Here is a 13,537-nt window from a genome sequence, read left to right on the forward strand (position 1 = left end):
CATCCTGTACACTCAACACAGCCAGGAAATACAGAAGCTCAAGAAATATGCATTGGAGTGGGAGAAGGGAGACAGAGGAAAGGGGGGAGGGAGGGAGGGAGGATGGGAGGGAATTATTTGGGTATTTCTGGATCTTTTGTTATATTGAACATAAAAGGGTATACAGAATAATATAACAAATATGCATGCATATTTGGCAAATATAGTTGAAGTCCTGTGTATGTCCCTTCCCTGTCCCATATTCCTCCCTCCCCACTTCCCAGGGGTAATCATTCTCTTAAATTTAGTATTTTTCACTACCATGCATGTCTTTATATTTTAGCCACACTTAAGTGAATTACTAAAAAATATATACAATTTTTATTATCTTAACTCTACATAAATAGTATCATCCTGCATATCAGCTTTCATAACTTGCCTTCTTCACTGAATTTTATGTTTGGAAAATTCATCTAGTTGATTTCATACTCTTTCCACTGCTTAATGGTATCCCATTCATTATATAACACATTTAACCATTTTCCTCCTGAAATATACTTCATCTCATATATTCACCTTTTTGCTATTACAAACAATGCTGCTATGAACCTTCTTCATGTCCCCTCATGCATATGTTCGAGACTTTCTATAGGAACGTACCTGAAAGTGAAACTACAGATCATAGGGTAGACTCATGTACAATCTCAAGAGAGCTTGCCAAATTGCTCCCAACATGGATATCATTTTCCAACATGGATATCAGTCCTCCAGCAATGTTCACGGACTCCTTTGCTTCATCCACACTTGGTAGTGTCAGACTTTTAAATGTCTGTCAATCTCTTAGGTGTGAAGTGAAATATTATTCTTGTTTTAATTTGCATTTTTCTTTATTTAAATTTTCATTAGTTAACATACAGTGTAATTTGCACTTTTCTAAAAACTACTGAGCCTGAGTAACTTTTTACAGCCATTCAGGTTTCCTTTTCTGGAGCTTGCCCATTTGTCCATTGAATTGTTTCTCTTTTTTTCTATTTGATTTAAAGGAATTTTTAATATATTCGGGTTATTAATCCTTTGTCAGTTATCTTCCAAGGATCTGTGACTCAGCTCCTTGCCTTTTTATGGTGGCTTTTGATGCACAAAAGTTTTTCATTTTAATAAGTAGTCAAGTTTATCAATCTCTTCCTTTGTAGTTTATACTTTTCGTATGCTGTCTACAAAATCTTCCCTGCCCTAAGGTCATAAAGACATTGTCCTATACTGTTTTCTAAAAGTTTTAAAGTTTTACTTTTTATATTTAGAGCTTAAATCAATATTATGTCACTACACAGAATAAACTCAAGATGAATTTTATCTTTCCCCATAAGGATAACCAATGTTCCACCATCAATTATTGCATATTCTATTCTTTAATGATCTAGAGTATAAGCCCTAAAAAAACAGGTTTCCATACATATGCCAGCATGTTTGAGTTCTCTATTCTGTTCCATCGATGTATTTCTTTATCCTCATACTAATACCACACCATCTTATTACTATGGGTTGTATCAGTCTTTATATCTAACAGGGCAAATGTGCCTACCAGGTTCTTCCTTAAAACTGTCTTAGCTATTCTTAGCTCATAAGTAGAGCTCTCAGACTTTTTTCTATTTAAAACTAAAGAATGGGTCTAACTCTCTAAAATATTCTCTTTGATATGAGTTCTGAGGTCCCTCTTGAGGACCTATCCTCAAGCAGAATCCTGTAATCTGTCCATACAAGGACAGAGATTAAGAAAATGCCTTTGGGAAATTCACAAAAATCAGAAAGGTACTTTGCAAAGCCCTTTCCCAACCCCCAAAAAATTATTAAAGGGCATACACAATGTTCCTTCCACAAAATTAGTCTAATCAATAATATAATGCAATGTTTATCCTTCTAGGAAAAAAGAGTAATGAAGTTAATAAGAAAAAAGTAAATATTTTAAAATGTGGTAGAGAGGATTTTTACTGCTAAGTTTTTATAATTAATAACATGCTCAGAAGAAACAAAGAAGGCACAACTTAAAATTAAAGCGCCATGGAGAATATCATTATACTTCTAAAAGTATAGAGAGGTAGAGAATGGTCAGTTTAAAAAACAAAACTTCTTTAAAAATATAAATAAACCCTTTCCGAGATTTTCTCTACCCACTGGTACAGAGGAAACACAAGTTTTCTCAAAAAGTAATTCCTAGTGAATTATAGCTTTTTAAACACTGCCCCCTAATGTTCATACTCTGAAATGATAAGAGGACCTTGCTAACAAAAAGAATCAGGTCCTTCCTCCCTTGTGATCAGTCTAACATTCTTGTCCTGCAGACCAGATTTCACAGACTGAGGCAATCTCAACCACAGAACTGTCAGAGTGCATTAAAATAAATCTTCCAACCATTCTAAGATTACTCTCATCAGCAATAAGGCCAACATGTGAGTGAGAACAGACTATCTGGGCTTGGACAGCACTGACAGAACACTAATGCCACTGGGAAACATCAGGAAAGTCCAGGATCCCAATCATAACATGTGCAACTTTAGACTGATCTAATCAGTCTTATTAAAAAATATCAGAAACAAACACTGATTACCAAGAATATCAAACTTTTACAAAAGAGGTGGCCCTTACTTTATATACACACAAATTCATGACTCATAAATGACCTCTGCTTCCAAAGATTCTGTTGACATTTAGACTCCCTGATGAGTAAATATGATTAACAACAAACGAGAGAAAAGAGCAAGAATATACTATTCTCAAGTCAAGCTGTTCAGTGTCTTGTAATCACAAAGTCCATGTCATCACCTAACAATATAAGTTATAACAATATAACATATAACAATGATAAATGTCTAAATATGGAAAGCATAGAGGCACTTAATATTTAGTCAAGAGGCCTGAGTTTTAAAGCCATCTGGCATTAAATAGCTGTGCCCTTGGACATTCTGAACCTGTTTCCTTATCAGGAAATAAAGGAGAATGAACTGTATGGATGTTTTTCTCATGACTGTCAGGAGATGGGGGTGTAGAGGATTACAGAATTATGGAAGGTGCTTGTTCAGACTGCAAAGGCCTCTCCCCATCATCTCCTTATTCCTCCCATCCCTATCACTGAAAAGCTTATCAAATCCCCACTCCCCCCCTAGCTGAGAACTTCTGCATTATACAATCTATCTACAAGGCCCTTTGACACCCTTAAATGTTAATATGGGATCTGAGAACTGGAAGAAAACTCAGAGATTCTCTAACCACAAGCCAAGACCCAGAAGAACTTTGGCTCTAACTATAGTCAGTGATAGATGTGAAACTTTGGGAACTGTGAGGCTTCCCAAGTGGAGTAGCTTTTTTTTTTTTTTTTAGATTTTATTTATTTATTCGAGAGACAGAGCACAGAAGCAGGGGAAGGGGCAGAGGGAGAGGAAAAGCAGACTCCCCGCCAAGTGCGGAGCCGGCAGCCCGATGTGGAGCTCCATCCCAGGACCCTGATATCATGATCTGAGCTGAAGTCAGATGCTTAACCGACTGAGCCACCCAGGTGCCCCTCAAGTAGATTAGCATTTTGTTTGGCTGGAGGATGTGATAAAATACATTATTATTCCTAATCTTTACCCCTCTTGAAATCTACACTTTGCCATGTAACTCTGTAGTTCCTGCCACGAGAGTAGAATATATTTCACCATGCATTGGTATTGGGCTTGGTTGAGTGACTTGCCTTGACCAAAGGAATGCAAGCAAATGGGATGTGAGCTAATGCTTTAAACGTGCTTGTGAGGTTAGGCTCATTCTCTTGTACTCTTGCGTTTCACTATAAAGAAAACATGCATTTGGTAGCCACAGGTCCAAGGAGTATAAGAGACAGGTAGAGCACACCAGGACCCCAACCCGAAACTTGGAATCTAATCAGTCTGGATCAGCTGAACCTCAGCCAATGCAAATTCATGGGAATGAGAAATAAATACTTACTGTCATAGAAGATTTCACATTTGCTAGATATGTAGCATTTTTATGATAACAAGGTAATTTGAACATAATATTTTCCCTATTTTAGTAATTTAGACCTCCACATTTCTACTGAACTGTGAGATTTTTAAGGAAAAATCTTTCCCTCTCTCTGACACATATAAATATTGATATATACACATAAAAATTGAAGTGTGATTACATATCTATAAAATAGTACATCTAAGAAAGAGTCAGATTTAGCAGCAAAGAGTCATCTACTATGTACAGACCCTGTCTCTCATGCTGATTCAGTATAGAAGTTAATGATCATTGGGCTCATCATTCTCTCTAAAATAATACCAACCAAACACTGCAGTTATAGCTTAATTTATATAAAAAAGCACTACATAATTATACTGTGAAAAGCATTATTTATACTAAAGTAATATGTCATAGTCAAAGTACTATTATATCTCAATTAACCTGAATGCATAGAAACAGAAGTATTTTGGTTATTATTACTTCATGACTAATAAAGAAACAGTTTTAATCCTATTGCTCCTCAACCACCTCAACCACTCCTACCCTAATTCAAGCCACCAGCATCTCTAGCCTGGAGTAGTTCAATAGCTTCACAATTGTTCTTCTACTTCTACCCTTGTCCTCTACAGTCTATTCTCAACACAGTAGCTAAAGTGATCCTTTTAAAAATATGTCAGTTCATACCATTCTTCTGTTCAAAACACTCTATTAACTTACAAACTTATTCAAAGTAAAAGCCAAATTCCTTAAGAGTTTCCAACAAGCTCTTCGTGATCTTGCTAACCAACATCTCCCTGTTTTTCTTCCTGTTACATTCCCCTTGGCTCACTCTGCTTCAGCGACCCTTGATGGTCCTCAAATATGCCCAGCACATTCCTGCCTTAGGTCCTTTGCACTTGCTGTTTCTCCTTCCTGAAGCCATCTTTGCCAATATCTACATGATTCACTCCTTTACTTCTTCCAGGTCTCTGCTCAAATGTCACCTTATCAAGGGAGTCTTCTCTCTCTTTTTTTTTTTATTCATTTGAGAGAAAGGAAAAAAGCATGAGGGAGAAGGGGCAGAAGGAAAGGGAGAAGCAGGCTCCCTGCTGAGCATGGAGCTCAACACAGAACTCGATCCAGAACCCCAGATCATGACCTGAGTGAAAGGCAGGTGCTTAACCAACTGAGCTCCCCAGGTGCCCCCAAGGAAGCCTTCTCTTATCTCCAAGTATAAAATAGCTCCTCCTAACCCTATCCCTCTTGCCCTACTTTATTTCTCTTTAGCCCTTATCACTACCGGCCTCAATTACAAAAAAAACTAAAGAATATGTTCATTTATTTACTGTCTATCTCCCTAACCTATAATGCAAACCTCCATGAGAGCATAAATATGTACTATTCACTGCCACATCCCAGAACCTTAGAATATTGCCTGGCAAATCATAGGCCTGCTGTAAATATTTGGTAGATGAGTAAAGAAAGACTGCAAATATTAGGAATTTTTCTGATAAAAACTATTAATGTAACTCAGAATTTTCAGAGCCACTTTTCTATATTGCATCCCTAATTAATAGTTAAGTGCTTAAAAATATGTTTAACTAATATGATAACCTTTTTTCCTTGGACCTAAATACACACACACACACACACACACACACACACACACACACACACACACACACAAACACCCACAACATTCCCTAGCTAAACAATCTGGAGGACTTTATAGCACTCTTTTCCTTCACCTGGGGCTTAACACTTTTGAATAAATTAAAGGGATATGTTAATTTCCTGTGCTACCCAAAAGCCAACTAATGTTGCACCTACAATTCTACGTATGAATTAACAGTACTTTATAAATGTCTGTAAAATATCAATAGAAAAGTTGGCAAAAAGCTATAGGCATACAATTCAAGAAGAAATACAAATAGCCAAGGGGTGCCTTGGTGGCTCAGTTGTTGGATGTCTGCCTTCGGCTCAGGTCATTGTCCCAGGGTCCTAGGATCAATCCCCGCATCGGGCTCCCTGCTCGGCGGGAGGCCTGCTTCTCCCTCTCCCACTCCCCCTGCTCATGTTCCCTCTCTCGCTATGTCTCTCTCTTTCAAATAAATAAATAAAATCTTTAAAAAAAAAAAGAAATACAAACAGCCAATAAATACAGGAAAAATCTTCATTTCAGTTAATATTCTTTAATGATTAATTGAAAGGTGAGGGCTAGGGAGAACAGAATCACTTCAAGAAAACCAACACTAGCAAGAGGTTTCTTACATGGACAAAGAAACCCAATAACTGGAAAATCTACTCACTGACAAGGGTGTGGGGTCGAAATACCTGTGATGGAACAGTAGACGATGTGAGGCGCAATCTTGTCTATATCTTCATATCCCAGGCCCACGGCAGACAGTTTGCCAGGGACGTAGTTTTCCACAAATACATCACAAACGGCTGCAAGCTGAGGAAAGAGGGCGAGATGCATCAGACTTCTTAAGGGACTTCCAAACTTGAAACAGATCCCCACATGACACAATCCGAATTTCAGTAAACACAGTTGATCCTCACATTGTGATAGTCCAGAAAAATCACAAGAAAAGTAGAACTACAAAGTAGAATTAAATGAACATAAAGGCTCTGGTCAACTACTTGAGATATTACTGCCAATAAAGAATGGCCATTAAAATATTCAGCAAATATCATGGTGTTAAGTGTATCTGGTCACATTAAATGTAAGAAATATCTAGGTTATACGGTCCAAATACAGTCTCAAGAAGCTTAGGTAGAAAAGCTAAAATATACATATAAAAATATATGGAAAACATCTCAAACCCTTTATGAAAAACTAAACACAATGTCTTTGCTATTCTCCATCCTTACTATGTAACATCCTCATTACAACTTGCATATAAAGGTACCTAATACACGTAAACGTGATTCAGAAATGCTTTCATACTTTTCAGATGCTTCCTTTCCAAAGAGTTCTAAATGTATTTAATTAACTATTAAAAAAAAACCCATTAAACTGTAACCCAGTGAGTCAATAAGTCAGAAACAAGGCCAGAGTTTGATTCCCAGATCACTGCTATCTGAACTTGAGGACAATGAACCAACATAAACCTTAACCTTAAAATTTTCAAAATTTCAATTGTGACTCCATATCTTTTAAGGTCTGTTTTAAAGTCATCCAAAAGTTATACTCTTTCACCCAGAGAAATTCATTGCACTAGTTCTTTTTTTTTAAGGTTTTATTTTTAAATAATCTCTACACCCAATGTGGGGCTCAAACCCAAAAGCCCAAGATCAAGAGTCACACACTCCACCAACTGAGCCAGCCAGGAGCCCCCATTATAGTAATTCTTGAACATATCCAAGTGCCTAATAATTATTCAACAATTTTTTAATTGCCCTTTTCACATAGATTTAGATATAGTCACACATACAAACATAATAGAATAAGATTCTAGATAAAGGATGGGCAAATTTTTTCCATAAAAGGTCAAATAATAAAATATCTTCACCCATCAGAAAACTCCCTCTGAGTTATATTGCTCTCCACTCGAACTACAAGTGTTATATATGACAATTACTTCAGGGGAGACCAAGTGTTTACTGCATTTCCCTGATACAATAAAATACTAGGAAATAAAGTAAGAATAGTGGTTTCCAGTTTTATTGGTGATCACCTCTTCCTCATCTAAATGCTCACAACTCACCTAAAAAATCTATTCTGGAATCTGACCCACAATAAAAAGCAAGAACAATTTTGTATGATTAGAGAAGCTACTATCTTTTTCTTTCTGAAAGGGAAAAAAGAAAATCTTCCATCCAGTCACAGCATAGTAAATAAGAACTAAAATTAATTTGAAATATAGGGTATCTAATTCTGAGTTCTCTTCATTAGACGTAATTTAAGAACAGTGGATATCAGAAGTAGAAAGGAAACTGATGATAATAATTTAACCACATTTATGAATAAGGAATCATAAAGTAATTTTTAAAATGTTATCAGAGAATATGCTTATTGGTAGGAAATGTATTCTGAAAGATTTCAGCACAAAGTTTCATATCTTCCACTTTAAAATAATTCAAGGGGCACTTGGGTGGCTCAGTCAGTTAAGCATTTGACTCTTGATTTTGGCTCAGGTCATGATCTCAGAGTCATGAGATCAAGCCCTGCATTGGGCTCCGCGCTCAGTGTGGAGTCTGCTTGAGATTCTCTCTCCCTCTTCCTCTGCCCCTCCCCCTGCTCACTCTCTCTAAATAAATAAATCTTAAAAAAAAAAAATAGGGGCGCCTGGGTGGCTCCATTGGTTAAGCATCTGCCTTCAGCTCAGGTCATGATCCCAGGGTCCTAGGATTGAGCCCCGCATCAGGCTCCCTGCTCAGCGGAGAGACTGCTTCTCCCTCTCCCACTCCCTCTGCTTGTGTTCTCTCTCTTGCTGTGTCTCTCCCTGTCAAATAAATAAATAAAATCTTTAAAAAATAATAATAATAAAATAAAATATATAAAACAGTTCAAAAATACACACACACACGTAGGTATACATACATAAATAAGCAAATACAGCAAAATAACAACATTATTGCATCTAGACATAGGGTTAAAGAAAGTTCATTATACTCTTCTTTCAACTCTTTTGTAGGTTTGAATTTTTCATGATAAACTGTTGGAAGAAAATAAAATCCATGACATTACTCTGTGGACCATAACATGTGCACTAGAGATATTGTGACTCTCAACTAATTAACATAGAGAATTATTTGAAATATAAATGACATGTCAGAAAGTTATCAAATCAAATTGCTATGGAATTGCTACAGAAATTCCAGGCTCCACATAGCTGTTTTTGGTTAGCCTAGGAGACAAAGGAGTCTTATTTTTTGAAGTTCTCATGTATCCAGCTGATTGCTTTGTATGCTACTTTGGAACCGTTTCCATAAACTAAACTCATTATATTAGCAATCATAGCCACAATGCTCTGAATACAGAGGCTGTTTTGCTACTCTTAAACTAAAAGAGAAATCGATGCCAGAAAGATTAAAAAGACTAGGCAAAAAATAATTTTCCCCCAGCAATAAAATATATAACATGCTAAAAGCTAGAAACGTATAACTAGCTAAAAGCAACAGACATGAATAATGTCCCCATACAATCTATGTAAGTTTAATATGACTTGAAATGTACTTTATTATCACCAGACACGAAGAGAAATCAAGCCCATAATGAAAGTTAACTCAAAGTTGCTGCAGGATGGTAAAAGACTGGCAAGATCCAAAGACAGTGAGAAGGAAGTCCCAGAGATTCCTTTACTTTGGTCAGAATTACATATGTAGGCCTAAAGTACTCAAATGTACACTTATGTCTTAGTAGCAAGAATTATGAATTCCACCTAATACTCCCCCATTGAGAAGCTCTAATGAAATTGCAAAGTATCTGCTCTGTCAAATCTGAAACCTTGACTACTTATGATAAAATATCAGAATGCTCTGAAATAGAAGCAAAGAAGAAAGAACTGTGACCACTGAAGATGAATCTGAGAGAGAGAACAGAAAAAGGAGAATTAAGGCGAGAACAATCTCCTAAAAATAATTAGATAAATCAAAATAACCACTGAGGAGAAGATAAAAAGAATGGTCTGAAAATAAAGACCATGGGAATTGGGTCCAAAGTGAGGGTAGACAGTTGCTGAAAAAAAGAGCAGGGCAACAGCAATGGAGAAAAAATTAGAAAAATCAAACTAAGTTTCAATTGAAAAATAAAACAAAAACAAACAAATCTAAGTTACACTATAGAAAACCTGTATGAAAACAGAGCAGTAAGATCACGAAAATTATCCAACTCTGTGTTCAAAATATATCTAATAAACAAAAAGTCTACATTTGCTGGATTGACCCAAGAAAATGAAAGTCGGTGCTAATTCTGATCTTACTAATTAAAAGACATTATCTCTCAACCAGCCAGATAGATAAGGAAAGTAACAGCAAGGCAATGATGTTAAAGTTGATGCTTTGATATGAAAGAAATTTGGGTATTTAGCTCTCTAATCACATACACTTATATCCATTAGATAAGATTTTTTTTTAACATATAATGTATTATTTGTTTCAGAGGTACAGGTTTGTGATACAACAGTCTTACACAATTCACAGAGCTCAATAGCACACAACCTCCCCGATGTCTATCACCCAGCCACCTCATCCCTCCCACCCCCCACCACTCCAGCAACACTCAGTTTGTTTCCTGAGATTAAGAATTCCTCATATCAGTGAGATCATATGATAAATGTCTTTCCCTGACTGACTTATTTCGCTCAGCATAATGCCCTCCAGTTCCATCCATGTCGTTGCAAATGGCAAGATTTCATTCCTTTTGATGGCTGCAAAATATTCCATTGTATATGTATACCACATCTTCCTTATCCATTCATCTGTCGATGGACATCTTGGCTCTTTCCATAGTTTGGCTATTGCGGACATTGCTGCTATAAACATCGGGTGCACGTACCCCTTCGGATCCCTACATTTCTATCTCTGGGGTAAATACCCAGTAGTGCAATTGCTGGATCGTATGGTAGCTCTATTTTCAACTGTTTGAGGAACCTCCATACTGTTTTCCAGAATGGCTGCACCAGCTTGCATTCCCACCAACAGTGTAGGAGAGTTCCCCTTTCTCCACATCCCTGCCAACCTCTGTTGTTTCCTAACTTGTTAATTGTAGCAAATCTGACTGATTTGAGGTGGTATCTCAATGAGGTTTTGATTTGGACTTCCCTGAAGCCGAGCAATGTTGAGCACTTTTTCATGTGTCTGTTAGCCATTTGGATATCTTCTTTGGAAAAATGTCTGTTCATGTCTTCTGCCCATTTCTTGATTGGATCATTTGTATTTTGGGTGTTGAGTTTCATAAGTTCTTTATAGATTTTGGATACTAGCCCTTTATCTGATACGTCATTTGCAAATATCTTCTCCCATTCTGTCGGTTGTCTTTTGGTTTCGTGGACTGTTTCCTTTGCTGTGCAAAAGCTTTTTATCTTGATGAAGTCCCAATAGTTCATTTTTGCCCTAGCTTCCCTTCCCTTTGGCAATGTTTCTAGGAAGAAGTTGCTGCGGCTGAGGTCAAAGAGGCTGCTGCGTGTGTTCTCCTTTAGGATGTTGATGGACTCCCAACACACATTTAGGTCTTTCAATCATTTTGAGTCTATTTTTGTGTGTGGTGTGAGAAAATGGTCCAGTTTCATTCTTCTGCATGTGGTTGTCCAATTTTCCCAACACCATTTCTTGAAGAGACTATCTTTTTTCCATTGGACATTCTTTCCTGCTTTGTCAAAGATTAGTTGACCATAGAGTTGAGGGTCCATTTCTGAGCTCTCTATTCTGTTCCATTGATCTATGTATCTGTTTTTCTGCCAGTACCATACTGTCTTGATGATGACAGCTTTGTAATAGAGCTGGAACTCCGGAATTGTGATGCTGCCAGCTTTGCTTTTCTTTTTCAACATTCCTCTGGCTATTCAGGGTCTTTTCTGGTTCCATACAAATTTTAGGATTATTTGTTCCATTTCTTTGAAAAAAGTGGATGGTATTTTGATAGGGATTGCCTTACATGTGTAGATTGCTCTAGGTAGCATTGACATCTTCACAATATTTGTTCTTCCAATCCATGAACATGGAAAGTTTTTCCATTTCTGTCTTCCTCAATTTCTTTCATGAGTATTTTATAGTTTTCTGAGTACAGATTCCTTTCCTCTTTGGTTAGATTTATTCCTAGGTATCTTATGCTTTTGGGTGCAATTGTCAATGGGATCGACTCCTTAATTTCTCTTTCTTCTGTCTTGTTCCTGGTGTATAGGAATGCCACTGATTTCTGGGAATTGATTTTATATCCTGCCACTTTACTGAATTCCTGTCTGAGTTCTACCAATTTTGGGGTAGAGGCTTTTGGGTTTTCCACATAGTTTCATATCATCTGCAAAGAGTGAGAGTTTGACTTCTTCTTTGCCAATTCAGATGCCTTTTATTTCTTTCTGTTGTCTGATTGCTGTGGCTAGGACTTCTAATACTATGTTAAATAGCAGTGGTGATAGTGGACATCCCTGCCGTGTTCCTGACCTTAGGAGGAAAGCTCTCAGTTCTTCCCCATTGAGAATGATATTCACTGTGGGTTTTTCATAGATGGCTTTTATGATATTGAGGTATGTACCCTCTATCCCTATACTCTGAAGAGTTTTGATCAAGAAAGGATGCTGTACTTTCTCAAATGCTTTTTCTGCATCAATTGAGAGGATCATATGGTTCTTGTTCTTTCTTTTATTAATGTATTGTATCACACTGATTGATATGCGGATGTTGAACCAAACTTGCAGCCCAGGGATAAATCCCACTTGGTCGTGGTGAATAATCCTGTTAATGTACTGTTGGAGTCTATTGGCTAGTATTTTGGTGAGAATTTTTGCATCTATATTCATGAAGGATACTGGTCTGTAATTCTCCTTTTGGATGGGGTCTTTGTCTGGTTTGGGGATCAAGGTAATGGCGGCCTCATAAAATGAGTTTGGAAGTTTTCCCTCCATTTCTGTTTTTTGGAACAGTTTCAGAAGAATAGGTATTAATTCTTCTTGAAATGTTTGGTAGAATACCCCTGGGAAAACATCTGGCCCTGGGCTTTTGTTTATTAGGAGATTTTTGATGACTGCTTCAATTTCCTTAGTGGTTATAGGTCTGTTCAGGTTTTCTATTTCTTCCTGGTTCGGTTTAGTAGTTGATACATCTCTAGGAATGCATCCATTTCTTCCAGATTATCTAATTTGCAGGCATAGAGGTGCTCATTATATGTTCTTATAATTGTTTGTATTTCTTTGGTGTTGGTTGTGATCTCTCCTCTTTCATTCATGATTTTATTGATTTGGGTCCTTTCTCTTTTCTTTTTGATAAGTCTGGCCAGGGGTTTATCAATCTTATTAATTCTTTCAAAGAACCAGCTCCTAGTTTCGTTGATCTGTTCTACTGTTTTTTTTGGTTTCTATTTCATTGATTTCTGCTCTGATCTTTATGATTTCTCTTCTCCTGCTGGGTTTAGGCTTTATTTGCTGTTCTTTCTCCAGCTCCTTTCTCCAGCTCCTTTAGGTGTAGGGTTAGGTAATGTATTTGAGACCTTTCTTGTTTCTTGAGAAAGGCTTGTATTGCTATACACTTTCCTCTTAGGACTGACTTTGCTGCATCCCAAAGATTTTGAACAGTTGTGTTTTCATTTTCAATTGTTTCAGTGATTTTTTTTAATTCTTCTTTAATTTTCTGGTTGACCCATTCATTCTTCAGTAGGATGCTCTTTAGCCTCCATGTATTTAAGTTCTTTCCAACTTTCCTCTTGTGATTGAGTTCTAGATTCAAAGCATTGTGGTCTGAAAATATGCAGAGAATGATCCCAATCCTTTGGTACCGGCTGAGACCTGATTTGTGACCTAGGATGTGATCTATTCTGGAGAATGTTCCATGGGCACTAGAGAAGAATGTATATTCTGTTGCTTCGGGATGGAATGTTCTGAATATATCTGTGAAGTCCATTTGGTCCAGTGTGTCATTTAAA

The 13,537-nt window shown here is 37.0% G+C and overlaps 1 protein-coding gene across 4 annotated transcripts in view; it reads right to left on the reverse strand.

Moving 5' to 3' along the window:
- The window catches only part of SUGCT (succinyl-CoA:glutarate-CoA transferase), an 806,341-nt gene that overhangs the window by 752,647 nt on the left and 40,157 nt on the right, over positions 1–13,537 (reverse strand). For all 4 annotated transcript variants that reach the window (XR_003516605.2, XM_027574687.2, XM_027574689.1 and 1 more), the window contains exon 6: positions 6,292–6,412. Coding sequence is in view for 3 of the 4 variants with exons in the window: in XM_027574687.2 (XP_027430488.1) it covers positions 6,292–6,412 (121 nt within the window). In the remaining variant the exon portion in view is untranslated. The remainder of the gene's footprint in view (positions 1–6,291; positions 6,413–13,537) is intronic.

The sequence above is a fragment of the Zalophus californianus genome, chromosome 12, assembly GCF_009762305.2.
Source record: "Zalophus californianus isolate mZalCal1 chromosome 12, mZalCal1.pri.v2, whole genome shotgun sequence".
In the NCBI taxonomy this organism is placed as follows: domain Eukaryota; kingdom Metazoa; phylum Chordata; class Mammalia; order Carnivora; family Otariidae; genus Zalophus; species Zalophus californianus.